The sequence below is a fragment of the Oncorhynchus gorbuscha genome, linkage group LG16 (genome assembly GCF_021184085.1).
Source record: "Oncorhynchus gorbuscha isolate QuinsamMale2020 ecotype Even-year linkage group LG16, OgorEven_v1.0, whole genome shotgun sequence".
Classification (NCBI taxonomy): Eukaryota; Metazoa; Chordata; class Actinopteri; order Salmoniformes; family Salmonidae; genus Oncorhynchus; species Oncorhynchus gorbuscha.
The window spans coordinates 91,427,401-91,439,925 of record NC_060188.1 but is presented as its reverse complement, the minus strand read 5'-3'; the positions used below and the strand labels follow the sequence as shown (position 1 = coordinate 91,439,925).

At 43.5% G+C, this 12,525-nt stretch overlaps 2 protein-coding genes across 2 annotated transcripts in view; one reads left to right on the top strand and one right to left on the bottom strand.

Moving 5' to 3' along the window:
* scarb2c (scavenger receptor class B, member 2c) overlaps nucleotides 1-9,619 on the top strand; it is a 51,151-nt gene extending 41,532 nt beyond the window's left edge. The window contains exons 11-12 of the mRNA XM_046305213.1: nucleotides 4,947-5,099; nucleotides 6,080-9,619. Coding sequence (XP_046161169.1) covers nucleotides 4,947-5,099; nucleotides 6,080-6,118 — 192 coding nt within the window. The 3' untranslated portion in view covers nucleotides 6,119-9,619. The remainder of the gene's footprint in view (nucleotides 1-4,946; nucleotides 5,100-6,079) is intronic.
* On the bottom strand, nucleotides 9,452-10,825 carry LOC123999428 (liver-expressed antimicrobial peptide 2). The gene is made up of 3 exons (XM_046305215.1): nucleotides 10,700-10,825; nucleotides 10,153-10,292; nucleotides 9,452-10,005 (listed from the first exon to the last, which is right to left on the bottom strand). The coding sequence occupies exons 1-3, from the start codon at nucleotides 10,757-10,759 to the stop codon at nucleotides 9,969-9,971; spliced, it is 237 nt and encodes a 78-aa protein (XP_046161171.1). The 5' UTR covers nucleotides 10,760-10,825; the 3' UTR covers nucleotides 9,452-9,968.
* Nucleotides 10,826-12,525: the final 1,700 nt, after the last annotated feature.

The following is a 12,525-nucleotide window of genomic DNA, read 5'->3' as shown; positions in this document are numbered from 1 at the left end:
GTTTAGAATGTCATTGTATGCTGTAGTGTTAAGATTTCCCTTCACTGGAACAAGGGGCCTAGCCCGAACAATGAATACAGTTGTTTCTATCTTCCACTATACGATAAGTTTTAAAAAATGTAGGGTCTGGATTTTAGGCCGGTAGCAACCACCACAGGGTGTCCGTTCAGAACACGAGGAAAACCAAAACAAATTTGGTCTTGGAAAGGAGATGAGCTGGCCATTTTTACAGAGAGTGAGAGTCGAAAACCGCAGGACAAGTGGCCATTTGATTAATTGTTCAGCAGTCATCAATCAAATGTATTTATAAAGCCCTTCGTACATCAGCTGATGTCACAAAGTGCTGTACAGAAACTCAGTCTAAAACCCCAAACAGCAAGCAATGCATGTGTAGAAGCACAGTGGCTAGGAAAAACTCCCTAGAAAGGCCAGAACCTAGGAAGAAACCTAGAGAGGAACCAGGCTATGTGGGGTGGCCAGTCCTCTTCTGGCTGTGCCGGGTGGAGATTATAACAAAACATGGCCAAGATGTTCAAATGTTCATAGATGACCAGCAGGGTCAGATAATAATAATCACAGTGGTTGTAGAGGGTCCTCAGGAGTAAATGTCAGTTGGCTTTTCATAGCCGATCATAGAGTATCTCTACCGCTCCTGCTGTCTCTAGAGAGTTGAAAACAGCAGGTCTGGGACAAGGTAGCACGTCCGGTGAACAGGTCAGGGTTCCATAGCCACAGGCAGAACAGTTGAAACTGGAGCAGCAGCACGACCAGGTGGACTGGGGACAGCAAGGAGTCATCAGGCCAGGTAGTCCTGAGGCATGGTCCTAGGGCTCAGATCCTCCAGGAGGGGAGGGAGAGAGAGAATTAAGAGGGAGCATACTTAAATTCACACAGGACGCCAGATAAGGCAGGAGAATTACACCAGATATAACAGACTGGGCCAACCAGGCATGATATAACCCCACCCACTTTGCCAATGCACAGCCCCCACACCACTAGAGGGATATCAACAGACCACCAACTTACTACCCTGAGACAAGGCTGAGTATAGCCCACAACGATCTACTTCACCGCACAAGCCCGAGGGGGCACAAAACCGGGGAGGAAGATCAAGTCAGCATGGACGACCACCAGTAAGCCAGTGACTCAGCCCCCGTAATCGGGTCAGAGGCAGAGAATCCCAGTGGAGAGAGGAGAGCCGGCTGGGCATAGACAGCAAAGGCGTTTTTTTTTTTTCGCTCCAGTGCCTTGCCATTCACCTTCGCACACCTGGGCCAGACTACAATCAATCATAGGACCCACTGAAGAGATGAGTTCAAGAAAGACTTAAAGCATCTTAGCGTTTTTGTTTTGTTTTTTATTATACATTTTCAGGGTCAATAAAAATGTTAAATATGTTTGGCTTTTTCCAGAGAGGCTTTATTACTGCCACTTTTAGTGAGTTTGGTACACATCCGGTGGATAGAGAGCCATTTATTATGTTCAACATAGGAGGGCCAAGCACAGGAAGCAGCTCTTTCAGTAGTTTATTTGGAAATTGGTCCAGTATGCAGCTTGAAGGTTTAGAGGCCAAGACTATTTTCATCAATGTGTCAATAAATACAGGATTATAAAACTTGAGTGTCTCCATTAATCCTAAATCCTGGGAGTGTTGTGCAGACTCAGGACAACTGAGCTTTGGAGGAATATGCAGATTCAAAGAGGAGTCCGTAATTTGCTTTCTAATTATAGTTTCATCGAAGAAGTTAATGAATTCACTGCTGAAGTGAGTCATCCTCTCTTGGGGAATGCAGCTTTTTAGTAGCTTTGCGACAGTATCAACAATACATTTTGGATTGTTCTTATTCTCCTCAATTAGGTTGGAAAAATAGGATGATGGAGCAGCAGTGAAGGCTCTTCGATATTACGCGGTACTGTCTTTCCAATTGTCTGGAAGCTTGCTTCATGGCTCGTGTATTTTCTATATACCAGGGAGCTAATTTTTTTGTGGAAAATTATTTTTAGAGGTGCGACTGCATCTAGGGTATTACGCAAGGTTAAATTTAGATCCTAGGTCTGATCCGATTATTTGTTGTGATTGCAAAAGTAATAAAATGGTGGTCCGATGAGAAACACACAGATCCACAATATTTATTCCACGGGTAAAAACTAGATTCAGGGTATGACTGTGGCAATGACTTGGTCCGGAGACATATTAGACAAAACCCACTGTCAATGATTGTTCCAAAATCCCTTTGGAGTGGGTCTGTGGACTTTTCCACGTGAATATTGAAATCAGCAAAAATTAGAATATTATCTGCTATGACTACAAGGTCCGATAGGAATTCAGGGAACTCTGCGAGGAACGATGTGTATGGCCCAGGAGGCCTGTAAACAGTAGCTATAAAAAGTGTTTGAGTATGCTGCATAGATTTCATGACTAGAAGCTGAAAAGATGAAAAAGCAGTCATTTTGGGGGGGGGGGGGGGGGGGGGGGGGGGGGGGGCTAAATTGAAATTGCTATCGTTAATGTTAGCAACATTTGCGGGATGCGCGGTGGATATAGTGACTAGTGTAAACAGGAGGAGAGGCCTCATTTAAACACATTCAATTCATCAGGCTTGAGCCATGTTTCAGTCAGGCCAATCACATCAAGATTATGATCAGTGATTAGTTCATTGACTATAACTGCCTTTGAAGTGAGGGATCTAACAGTAAGGGGCCCTTTTTTGTTTTTAGATGTGAGAGATCACAATCTCTTTCAATAATGACAGGAATGGAGGGTCTTTATTCCAGTGAGATTGCTAAGGCGAACAGCGTCATGTTTAGTTTTGCTCAACCTAGATTACGGCGCAGACAGTCTCAATGGGGATAGCTGAGCTGACCTCACTGACTGTGCAAGTGGCAGACTTCACTGGCTGTCTCATTGTGGTGGTAGAGGAATTTGAGCCCTGTCTATGTTGATAAGATGAGAGCACCACTCCAGCTAGGATGGAGTCTGTCACTCCTCAGCAGGCTAGGCTTGGTCCTGTTTGTGGGCGAGTCCCAGAAAGAGGGCCAATTTTCTACAAGTGCTATGTTGAGGGAGGGGCAGAAAAGTTTTCAACCAGCAATTGAGTTGTGAAACTGCTGTAGAGCTCATCACTCTCCTTAACTGGAAGGGGGCCAGAGACAATTACTTAATGTCGATACATCTTTCTAGCTAATTTACACACTGAAACTATGTTGCGCTTGGTGACCTCTGACTGGTTCATCCGAACATCGTTGGTGCCGACATGGATAACAATATCTCTATACTCTCTACACTCACTAGTTTTATCTTTAGCCATCACTGTCTTCAGATTAGCCTGAACGTCGGTAGCCCTGCCCCCTGGTAAACAGTGTATGATCGCTGGATGATTCTTTTTAATTCTAATACTGCGGGTAATAGAGTTGCCAATGACTAGGGTTTTCAATTTGTCAGAGCTAATAATGGGAGGCTTCGGCAGCTCAGAACCCGTAACGGTTGGAGGAGAGACCAGAGAAGGCTCAGACCCTGTAACGGTTGGAGGAGAGACCAGAAAAGGCTCAGACCCCATAACGGTTGGAGGAAAGACCAGAGAAGGCTCAGACCCCGTAACGGGTGGAGGAGAGACCAGAGAAGGCTCAGACCCCGTAACGGTTGGAGGAGAGACCTGAGAAGGCTCAGACCCCGTAACGGTTGGAGGAGAGACCTGAGAAGGCTCAGACCCCGTAATGGGTGGAGGAGAGACCTGAGAAGGCTCAGACCCCGTAACGGTTGGAGGAAAGACCTGAGAAGGCTCAGACCCCGTAACGGTTGGAGGAGAGACCTGAGAAGGCTCAGACCCCGTAATGGGTGGAGGAGAGACCTGAGAAGGCTCAGACCCCGTAACGGTTGGAGGAAAGACCTGAGAAGGCTCAGACCCCGTAACGGTTGGAGGAGAGACCTGAGAAGGCTCAGACCCCGTAACGGTTGGAGGAAAGACCTGAGAAGGCTCAGACCCCGTAACGGTTGGAGGAGAGACCTGAGAAGGCTCGGCCTCTGACTCCGACCCGTTGCTTAATGGGGAGAACCGGTTGAACGTTTCTGTCGGCTGAATGAACGTCACCGGTTGAACAGCATTTCTTTCCAGAAGCCTTGAGAAAGTTGTCCGGCTGCGGGGACCATGCGAGGGGATTTATACTACTATCTGTAGTTACTAGTGGCACAAGACACCGTTTCATCCTTTCATACACTGAAATTACCCTTGCCGAACGATTGCATCTGAAGCTGGGCTTGCAACACGGCTATCCTCACCATAAGGCGATAGTTCTCCTGTGTTATGAGTACAGCGACAATTAGATGGCAAAGTGTTAATGTTACTACTTAGCTTCGGCTGGTGGGGGTCCTGTAGAACCTTGTCCACATAAAGTGTCCGGGGTGAAAAAGTTGAATGACAAAAGTTGAGGGGGGCGAAGACGTTGGTAAATGTGTTAAATCTATATTTTTATTAAAAGTACAAAATAAAAATAAAAAGTTGGCAAGTATCAATAAACAGCCTTAGCAGCACGGAGACGAGTCCGGAAGAAGTCGTGACGATCTCTGTGGTTTTGTCAACAGAACATCACAGGTTATCTTACACACACACACACACACACACACACACACACACACACACACACACACACACACACACACACACACACACACACACACACACACACACACACACACACACACACACACACACACACACACACACTCTTATGTTGTTAGTTAGCACATCGCCTGACCAGTTATAACTCAACTCTGCCTCAATATAAGAGAACAGAGTTTAGCGTTCCGCAGCTATTTAACTCTTGACCTGTTACCTCTTACGTGTTACATTTTAGCCTGCAGGTATAATGCATTATGATCCTGTTATAATGCATGTTATAACTTGACATAAGCATGTATGACCCCCTTATGTCTTCTCTTCTCTCCACAGAGTGTTGTGATCGATGAGGTATCGGCCAAACAGCTGCAGGTGATCGTGGCAGAGGGCAACATAGTGGTCAACATACCCTTTATGCTGATTGGCTTAGGCATCCTCCTGGGCGTGATCTTCATGGTGGCCCAGTGTCGTCAACGGATCCCAGAGGTGAGAGGTCATAGGTCATTCATGTGTCGTAGGGTTCAGGTCCAAAGTAGTGCGTTTTTTTTATTTTTTAAAGAAGGTAAGTCGGTAAAGAAAAAATTCTTTATGACGGCCTAGGAGCAGTGGGTTAACGGCCCACAGGTGACATCTTCATGAAGTCATAGGCTACGTCAAGGTTTCCCAAACTCTGTCCTGGCCCCCCCCCCCTCCAGGTGCACGTTTTGGTTTTGCCCTAGCACTACACAGCTGATTCCAGTAACCAACTCCTTATCAAGGTTCGTTATTTGAATCAGCTGTGTAGTACTACGGCAAAAACCAAAACGTGGCCCCGGGGGGGGGGGCCCCAGGACAGAGTTTGGGAAACCTATGACTGCATGAAGATGTCATCTGTTCCATTTTAGGAGTAGTTATGTAAGTCATAAACAACTCCACCCTGTAGCTACATGTTAGTGTAATAATACCAGGAAACTGGAGGAAGAGAAGGCTTCCGACACATTATCAGGGGCTGTTGCCACAAAGAACTGTATTCAGCCAATCAGAATCGAGTATTCAATAATGGTATTAAAAAAACAAAATGTTACCTTGGCAGCATCCAGAGAACTCCCACACAGCTTTCTATGATGGATGCATGTTCCCCACTCAGGATGTTATTAAAACAATATGTGCTTAAAGAGAGTCATTACTAGGTATAGCTGGCTGGCTGTTGGTCTGTTTTCTTATCTAACGATGTACAAGGGCGAAATCAACCATCAAGAACACATGTAGGTCTCGTCAGTCAAACTTCTAAGTCAGAGTTGAGTCCCTAGACCCTTGTGTAAAACTCAGCCCTTCATACTCCAGTCCTTTTTTCTCGAGCCAAGTCTTTTTATACTTTATGCTTGAGTCCTGGGGTACACAACATGTAAGGCTCGTTATCTGAAAACAGATCTGAAATCAGATCGGACTAAATATTGATTTTTTTCTTCTTAAAATGTTCTCCTCAGAGCTCTTCTGCCGAACGCCAGCCCCTTCTGAAGTCCTAGTCCCACAAGAAGTAGAATTCGCTCCACCGGAAGTGGTATCCTGGGAGGACAGGATTAGGATTGCCATCCATGTTTTGTTAACAATATCAAGGGTTCTGACTGTGTACTATCTCCACTTTACCAGATGTAATCAGCTTCTACCCTGTAACCATAACCTCACTATTGTCTCTACTGTAAGGCTAGATCAGGAAGCGGACTGAGAATGTTTTTTAATCTTTGAAAATTAATAGTTCAAATAATTTCTAAAGTCTGACTTTTTTTAAATCCAAAATTGTTTGTTTTTTAACATGAGTTACACAGAAGCTGACTTGTACATTTTATTTAATATTTTTTCTTGCTTTTAAATGTTGTGTTTTAGGGTCACCCAGAGAGATGGAACACTGATAGTAGGGAGAGGATAGAAGCTCGGGCAGATTGCCAAGATCATGACAGCCATTGAGAGGCTGTTGAAAAGAATTGCAATATTATTATAAACTATCGCTGTCATTATTAGGATTCGGATACAACAGATGTATATTAGAGACGGGCTTCTATTTGAGCCAGGCGTCTATTTCCTTAATGCACACAACTTTTGTTCATTTCAATAGTTAATTGTTTAATTCCAGAATTCACTTCCAGCATTATAATCATTTACATACTGTCAAGTTTATTTTCTGTTAGTATGCCTTTTATTTAGAAGGGAAAAAAATGTTTCCTTGATAGAATAATGATTCTCTTCTTTGACTGTGCATTTTCAGAAGTTCTTACTTTCACCACTAACTAGAGGGCGATCTGACTGGGGGTCTGTACTCCAGAAGTTGTTGACTGTTTTTGTGCTTGCCAGTTAGTTAGCAGTTCTCAGCTGTTAGCAGCCAAATGCCAGAGGTTTCTTTTAATGGCGATTAAAAACGGATGATTGCTATAATTTGAGTCGTTACTGAATTGTTTAATGTAACAAGTCAAACCTCGTAAACAATTAATGTCAACCTCGTAAAATTATTAATTTAGAGCCCGGGCGTTTATTTGAAATGGACGTTTATTTGCTGAGATATGTGTCGTCGCCTGGCTATTAAAAGTGACAGGTGGCTATTTGAGACTTTTAATTGAAGTTCTACAGTGTATCGAAACATCCCCTGCTGACGTTAGCGCAGGGAAGTTATTCTTATATTACACACCCCGGTGACAATGTCACTTTTATATATGTTTTTATACTGCTTGTCGGCCTATGAGGAATGATCTGTCTGGTCGGCCTATGAGGAATGATCTGTCTGGTCGGCCTATGAGGTATGATCTGTCTGGTCGGCCTATGAGGTATGATCTGTCTGGTCGGCCTATGAGGAATGATCTGTCTGGTCGGCCTATGAGGAATGATCTGTCTGGTCGGCCTATGAGGTATGATCTGTCTGGTCGGCCTATGAGGTATGATCTGTCTGGTCGGCCTATGAGGATTGATCTGTCTGGTCGGCCTATGAGGAATGATCTGTCTGGTCGGCCTATGAGGAATGATCTGTCTGGTCGGCCTATGAGGAATGATCTGTCTGGTCAGCCTATGAGGTATGATCTGTCTGGTCGGCCTATGAGGAATGAGCTGTCTGGTCGGCCTAAGAGGAATGATCTGTCTGGTCGGCCTAAGAGGAATGATCTGTCTGGTCGGCCTATGAGGTATGATCTGTCTGGTCGGCCTATGAGGAATGAGCTGTCTGGTCGGCCTAAGAGGAATGATCTGTCTGGTCGGCCTATGAAGTATGATCTGTCTGGTCGGCCTATGAGGTATGATCTGTCTGGTCGGCCTATGAGGAATGATCTGTCTGGTCGGCCTATGAGGAATGATCTGTCTGGTCGGCCTATGAGGAATGATCTGTCTGGTCGGCCTATGAGGTATTATCTGTCTGGTTTGTGTGAAATAAGAGCTACAGGGTAGGGGTCAATTCCATTTAAATTCAGGTGGTTAACTGAAATTTAAAATAAAAAAATCTGGGTTGACTGAATTGAAATGGAATTTTCACCACTTCTGATTATAACTACATACCTACATACGTATAGAGGGATGCTATCAACATTTTATCAAACAGATCAGTCGTCGTTCTGCCCCTGAACAGGCAGTTAACCCGCTGTTCCCAGGCCGTCATTGAAAATAAGAATATGTTCTTAACTGACTTGCCTGGTTAAATAAAGGTAAAAAAAATATATATATAAAAAATCTGTACATACATTAGGACATGTATTTAGTCAGCAGGCATTAGAATCCACTGTTAAATATATCATTGCTAATTGATACCGTGTCGAAACAGTACTCAGTAAGAGTATAGGCGCATGAGAAAATACTGGATATTTGCATGGCAACAATGTTCTGCTGCCTGGGCTTGTGATCACTGAGAGAAGTGGCAAATCATATGCTGATATTCCTGCTTCGGGAATCTGCATTTGAAAACGTTTCCAATTTCTTTATTTTTGTGGTGAACCAGTTTCACAACGGACAGGCATGTGTATTCTTGTCTATTTTAGCGTGATAAATAAAATATAATATATATAGATAGATATAAATAAATAGATAAAAGATTATCGGTAACATTCAACTAGCAATCTACTAACCCTAAACTTTAACCTGACCCTAAATGTAACCCTTACCCTAAACTTTATCCTGACCCTAAACGTAACCCTTACCCTAAACTTTATCCTGACCCTAAACATAACCCTTATCCTAAACTTTATCCTGACCCTAAACGTAACCCTTACCCTAAACTTTATCCTGACCCTAAACGTAACCCTTACCCTAAACTCTTAGTCTAAACCTAGTTAGTTAACACTAACCTTAGCAAGCAGTTATAACCTTAGCAAGCAGTTATAACCTTAGCAAGCAGTTATAACCTTAGCAAGCAGTTATAACCTTAGCAAGCAGTTATAACCTTAGCAAGCAATTATAACCTTAGCAAGCGGTTATAACCTTAGCAAGCAGTTATAACCTTAGCAAGCAGTTATAACCTTAGCAAGCAATTATAACCTTAGCAAGCGGTTATAACCTTAGCAAGCAGTTATAACCTTAGCAAGCAGTTATAACCTTAGCAAGCAGTTGCTTATCAACAGATGGTATATCAACAGGTAGTTTGTTGATAGTATGACCATCTGTGGAGCCTCCATGTAATGTTCACAACTCTTATGTTCCGATCACTGGTATGCATAGTTGCAGACTACTTTTTTCATATTCATTTTTCTGTCCTTCATCTGAACTAGTATGAGTTATAATTGTCATTGGACATGTGTATTATTATTTTGCTCTATGAGAGAGAGAGAGAACCTGCATGGCGTTTTTGTTGTTGTTGATTTAAGAAACAATAAAATACTTCCACTACCATGGCACAAAAAAATTCAATAATATATTTTAACATTATTTACATTTGTGTTTGTGTGTGTATATATACAAATAAATAATTTACAAATAAATAATGGCTCCATGGCATTGTCAGTTTTAAACATATCTTCCACAGACATTATTTTTTCTCGTCAATAAACTGCTTCATGTTGGTTTGAGTGCATCGTCTGTATTTTGTTTTAAAACATTTTTGTTGATTGGATAGATGAAGTATCTCCAATGGGAATGCTATTATCTGATTGGACATAATGACACAGTGTTCACGTAACTTTACAACATTTACAGCTTACTTACTGTACCTGGTACATATATATATATATTTTATCAGTTAGGAAGTGGTTATCGAGCTGTTTTTTTAACCAAATATTTGGCGAGCCAATTAAAATCCCGTGACATCAGTTTGTACAGTTAGGCATTCCATTGACAGGCTCCATTGACAGGCTCCATTGACAGGCTCCATTGACTGTTGTTCTGGCCGTGTCCAGAGTTATATATTTCAGTTCAAGATATATAAACCTGGAACGAACAGATCTTTTTCCTGTAAAGAAATGGGACAAAAATATCCAAAGATTAGAAAATGTTTTAAAAATGGAAAGAATTGTTTTGAATCGGAGCATAGCGCTGGAAATGAGTATAAACTAGTGTTATGGTTTGATTTATAGCTCTCCCTATTCAAATCCAGTACCTGCAGTATTTGGTCCCACACTCGTCGTGCTCTCTGCAGCTTGTGCCAACGGGCTTCAGAGTATTCCATCGCCAAAGGAGAGAGCGCTTGGCTCGGGTGATCAGACCCGTCCAATCCTCCGGCACAGGAGCGGTCTGCACCTTAGGAAGGTGGAGGAAGGCGAAACATCATTCTCCTTTATAAACAAATGCAGTGTGCAGGATTTTCTTTTCAGTCTCATTGAAACATGTCTCGTTGACTGAAACAGCCTGACGGAAGTCGATTCTGTAGATCTGTTACAACACAGACAGACACTGAAGCTACAACCTGCAGTAATCTGAACCTGCAGCAATGCTAGCAAATTTCCCAATACAATTGTAGACCTTGATCCAAAAGGCAAAATTCTCCCAACATTCCAGGGAGAGTGAATGAGGACTAAATCAACGTCATGTTAATGCCAAGCTGATATAGCATCAGATCAGATATAGGCTAACCTCTTCCCAGGCTCCATTGTGTATTGCATAGAGTGAACCGGCTGGTGGACAAGATCAAAGACCTAGCATCCTACCTGGATTGGGCAGAGCAGAGTCAGGAACATGAAGAGGGCAATGTACTGTGCTGTCCTCATGTTGAAGAGAGCAGAGACTAGACTCCTGAATTCCGTGTAAACTCGAGGAGCCTCGACCGGCCACTTATATTAGAGGTGCTAATCTATCTGATAAGGGTTGCCAGGGGCAACGATCATCGGTGTTGGGGGGGGCGTGTTCTATAGAACACTTTACCCGGGGTCAAAATGAGGGCATCTCCACGTCTGCAGGGTAGGTCACTGACACCCTTTTTACCACGCTATGGCTCCTATCCTCTCGGAGTTGGGTGGGTCAGACTTCGGTTCAAATAGTATTTGGAGTTTTTTTTTTTCATCGAATTTGTTGCTTTATTGAGTCTGCCTGGAGTTCCATCTAGATGGTGTTTGTACTTTTAGGACTAGACTATTCCATTCCACCAGACAACCTCCGTCAATAGCAGCTAAATTATTTGTAACAAATCAATTACTATTTGAAACCAGAACTGGTGTAGACAGAGCTGGTGTAGACTCTCACATATGCAGAGTTCAGGAGCACAGTGGTCTCACATATGCAGAGTTCAGGCGCACAGTGGTCTCACATATGCAGGGTTCAGGAGCACAGTGGTCTCACATATGCAGAGTTCAGGAGCACAGTGGTCTCACATATGCAGAGTTCAGGAGCACAGTGGTCTCACATATGCAGGGTTCAGGAGCACAGTGGTCTCACATATGCAGAGTTCAGGAGCACAGTGGTCTCACATATGCAGGGTTCAGGAGCACAGTGGTCTCACATATGCAGAGTTCAGGAGCACAGTGGTCTCACATATGCAGAGTTCAGGAGCACAGTGGTCTCACATATGCAGGGTTCAGGAGCACAGTGGTCTCACATATGCAGGGTTCAGGAGCACAGTGGTCTCACATATGCAGAGTTCAGGAGCACAGTGGTCTCACATATGCAGGGTTCAGGAGCACAGTGGTCTCACATATGCAGAGTTCAGGAGCACAGTGGTCTCACATGAATTCAGCAGCAGTACTGTATATTGGGGGTGGTTCAGTTTATAGTCTGGTGTGTTAGTGGAAGAGCCAACCATGCAGAGATATATGATTATGGTCAGTCCCAGATAAAAGTCCATGGTTCAGTGCTAGGGGTTTGGTCTAGATCTACCAAACACAGACTATATTCCATTCTTGTACTAGCTTCGTCCATTGGTGTGATTTTAGCAGACAATCCTACAAGTGTAGGAAGATTTTTTTTTTTAATATAACTTTTAACTAGGCAAGTCAGTTAAAGAACCAATTCTTATTTACAATGACCCTGGCCAATTATCTATTGCCCTATAGGACTCCCAATCACGGACGGATTTGATTTAAATGTTACCTTTATTTAACTAGGCAAGTCAGTTAAGAACAAATTCTTATTTTCAATGATGGCCTAGTGGGGCAGAACGACGGATTTGTACCTTGTCAACTCAGGGATTTGAACTTGCAACCTTCCGGTTACTAGTCCAACACTCTAACCACTAGGCTACCCTGGCACCTCTACACTCTAACCACTAGGCTACCCTGGCACCTCTACACTCTAACCACTAGGCTACCCTGGCACCTCTAGACTCTAACCACTAGGCTACCCTGGCACCTCTAGACTCTAACCACTAGGCTATCCTGGCACCTCTACACTCTAACCACTAGGCTACCTGCCACCTCTACACTCTAACCACTAGGCTACCTGCCACCCCTCCACTCTAACCACTAGGCTACCTGCCACCTCTACACTCTAACCACTAGGCTACCTGCCGCCTCTACACTCTAACCACTAGACTACCTGCCAC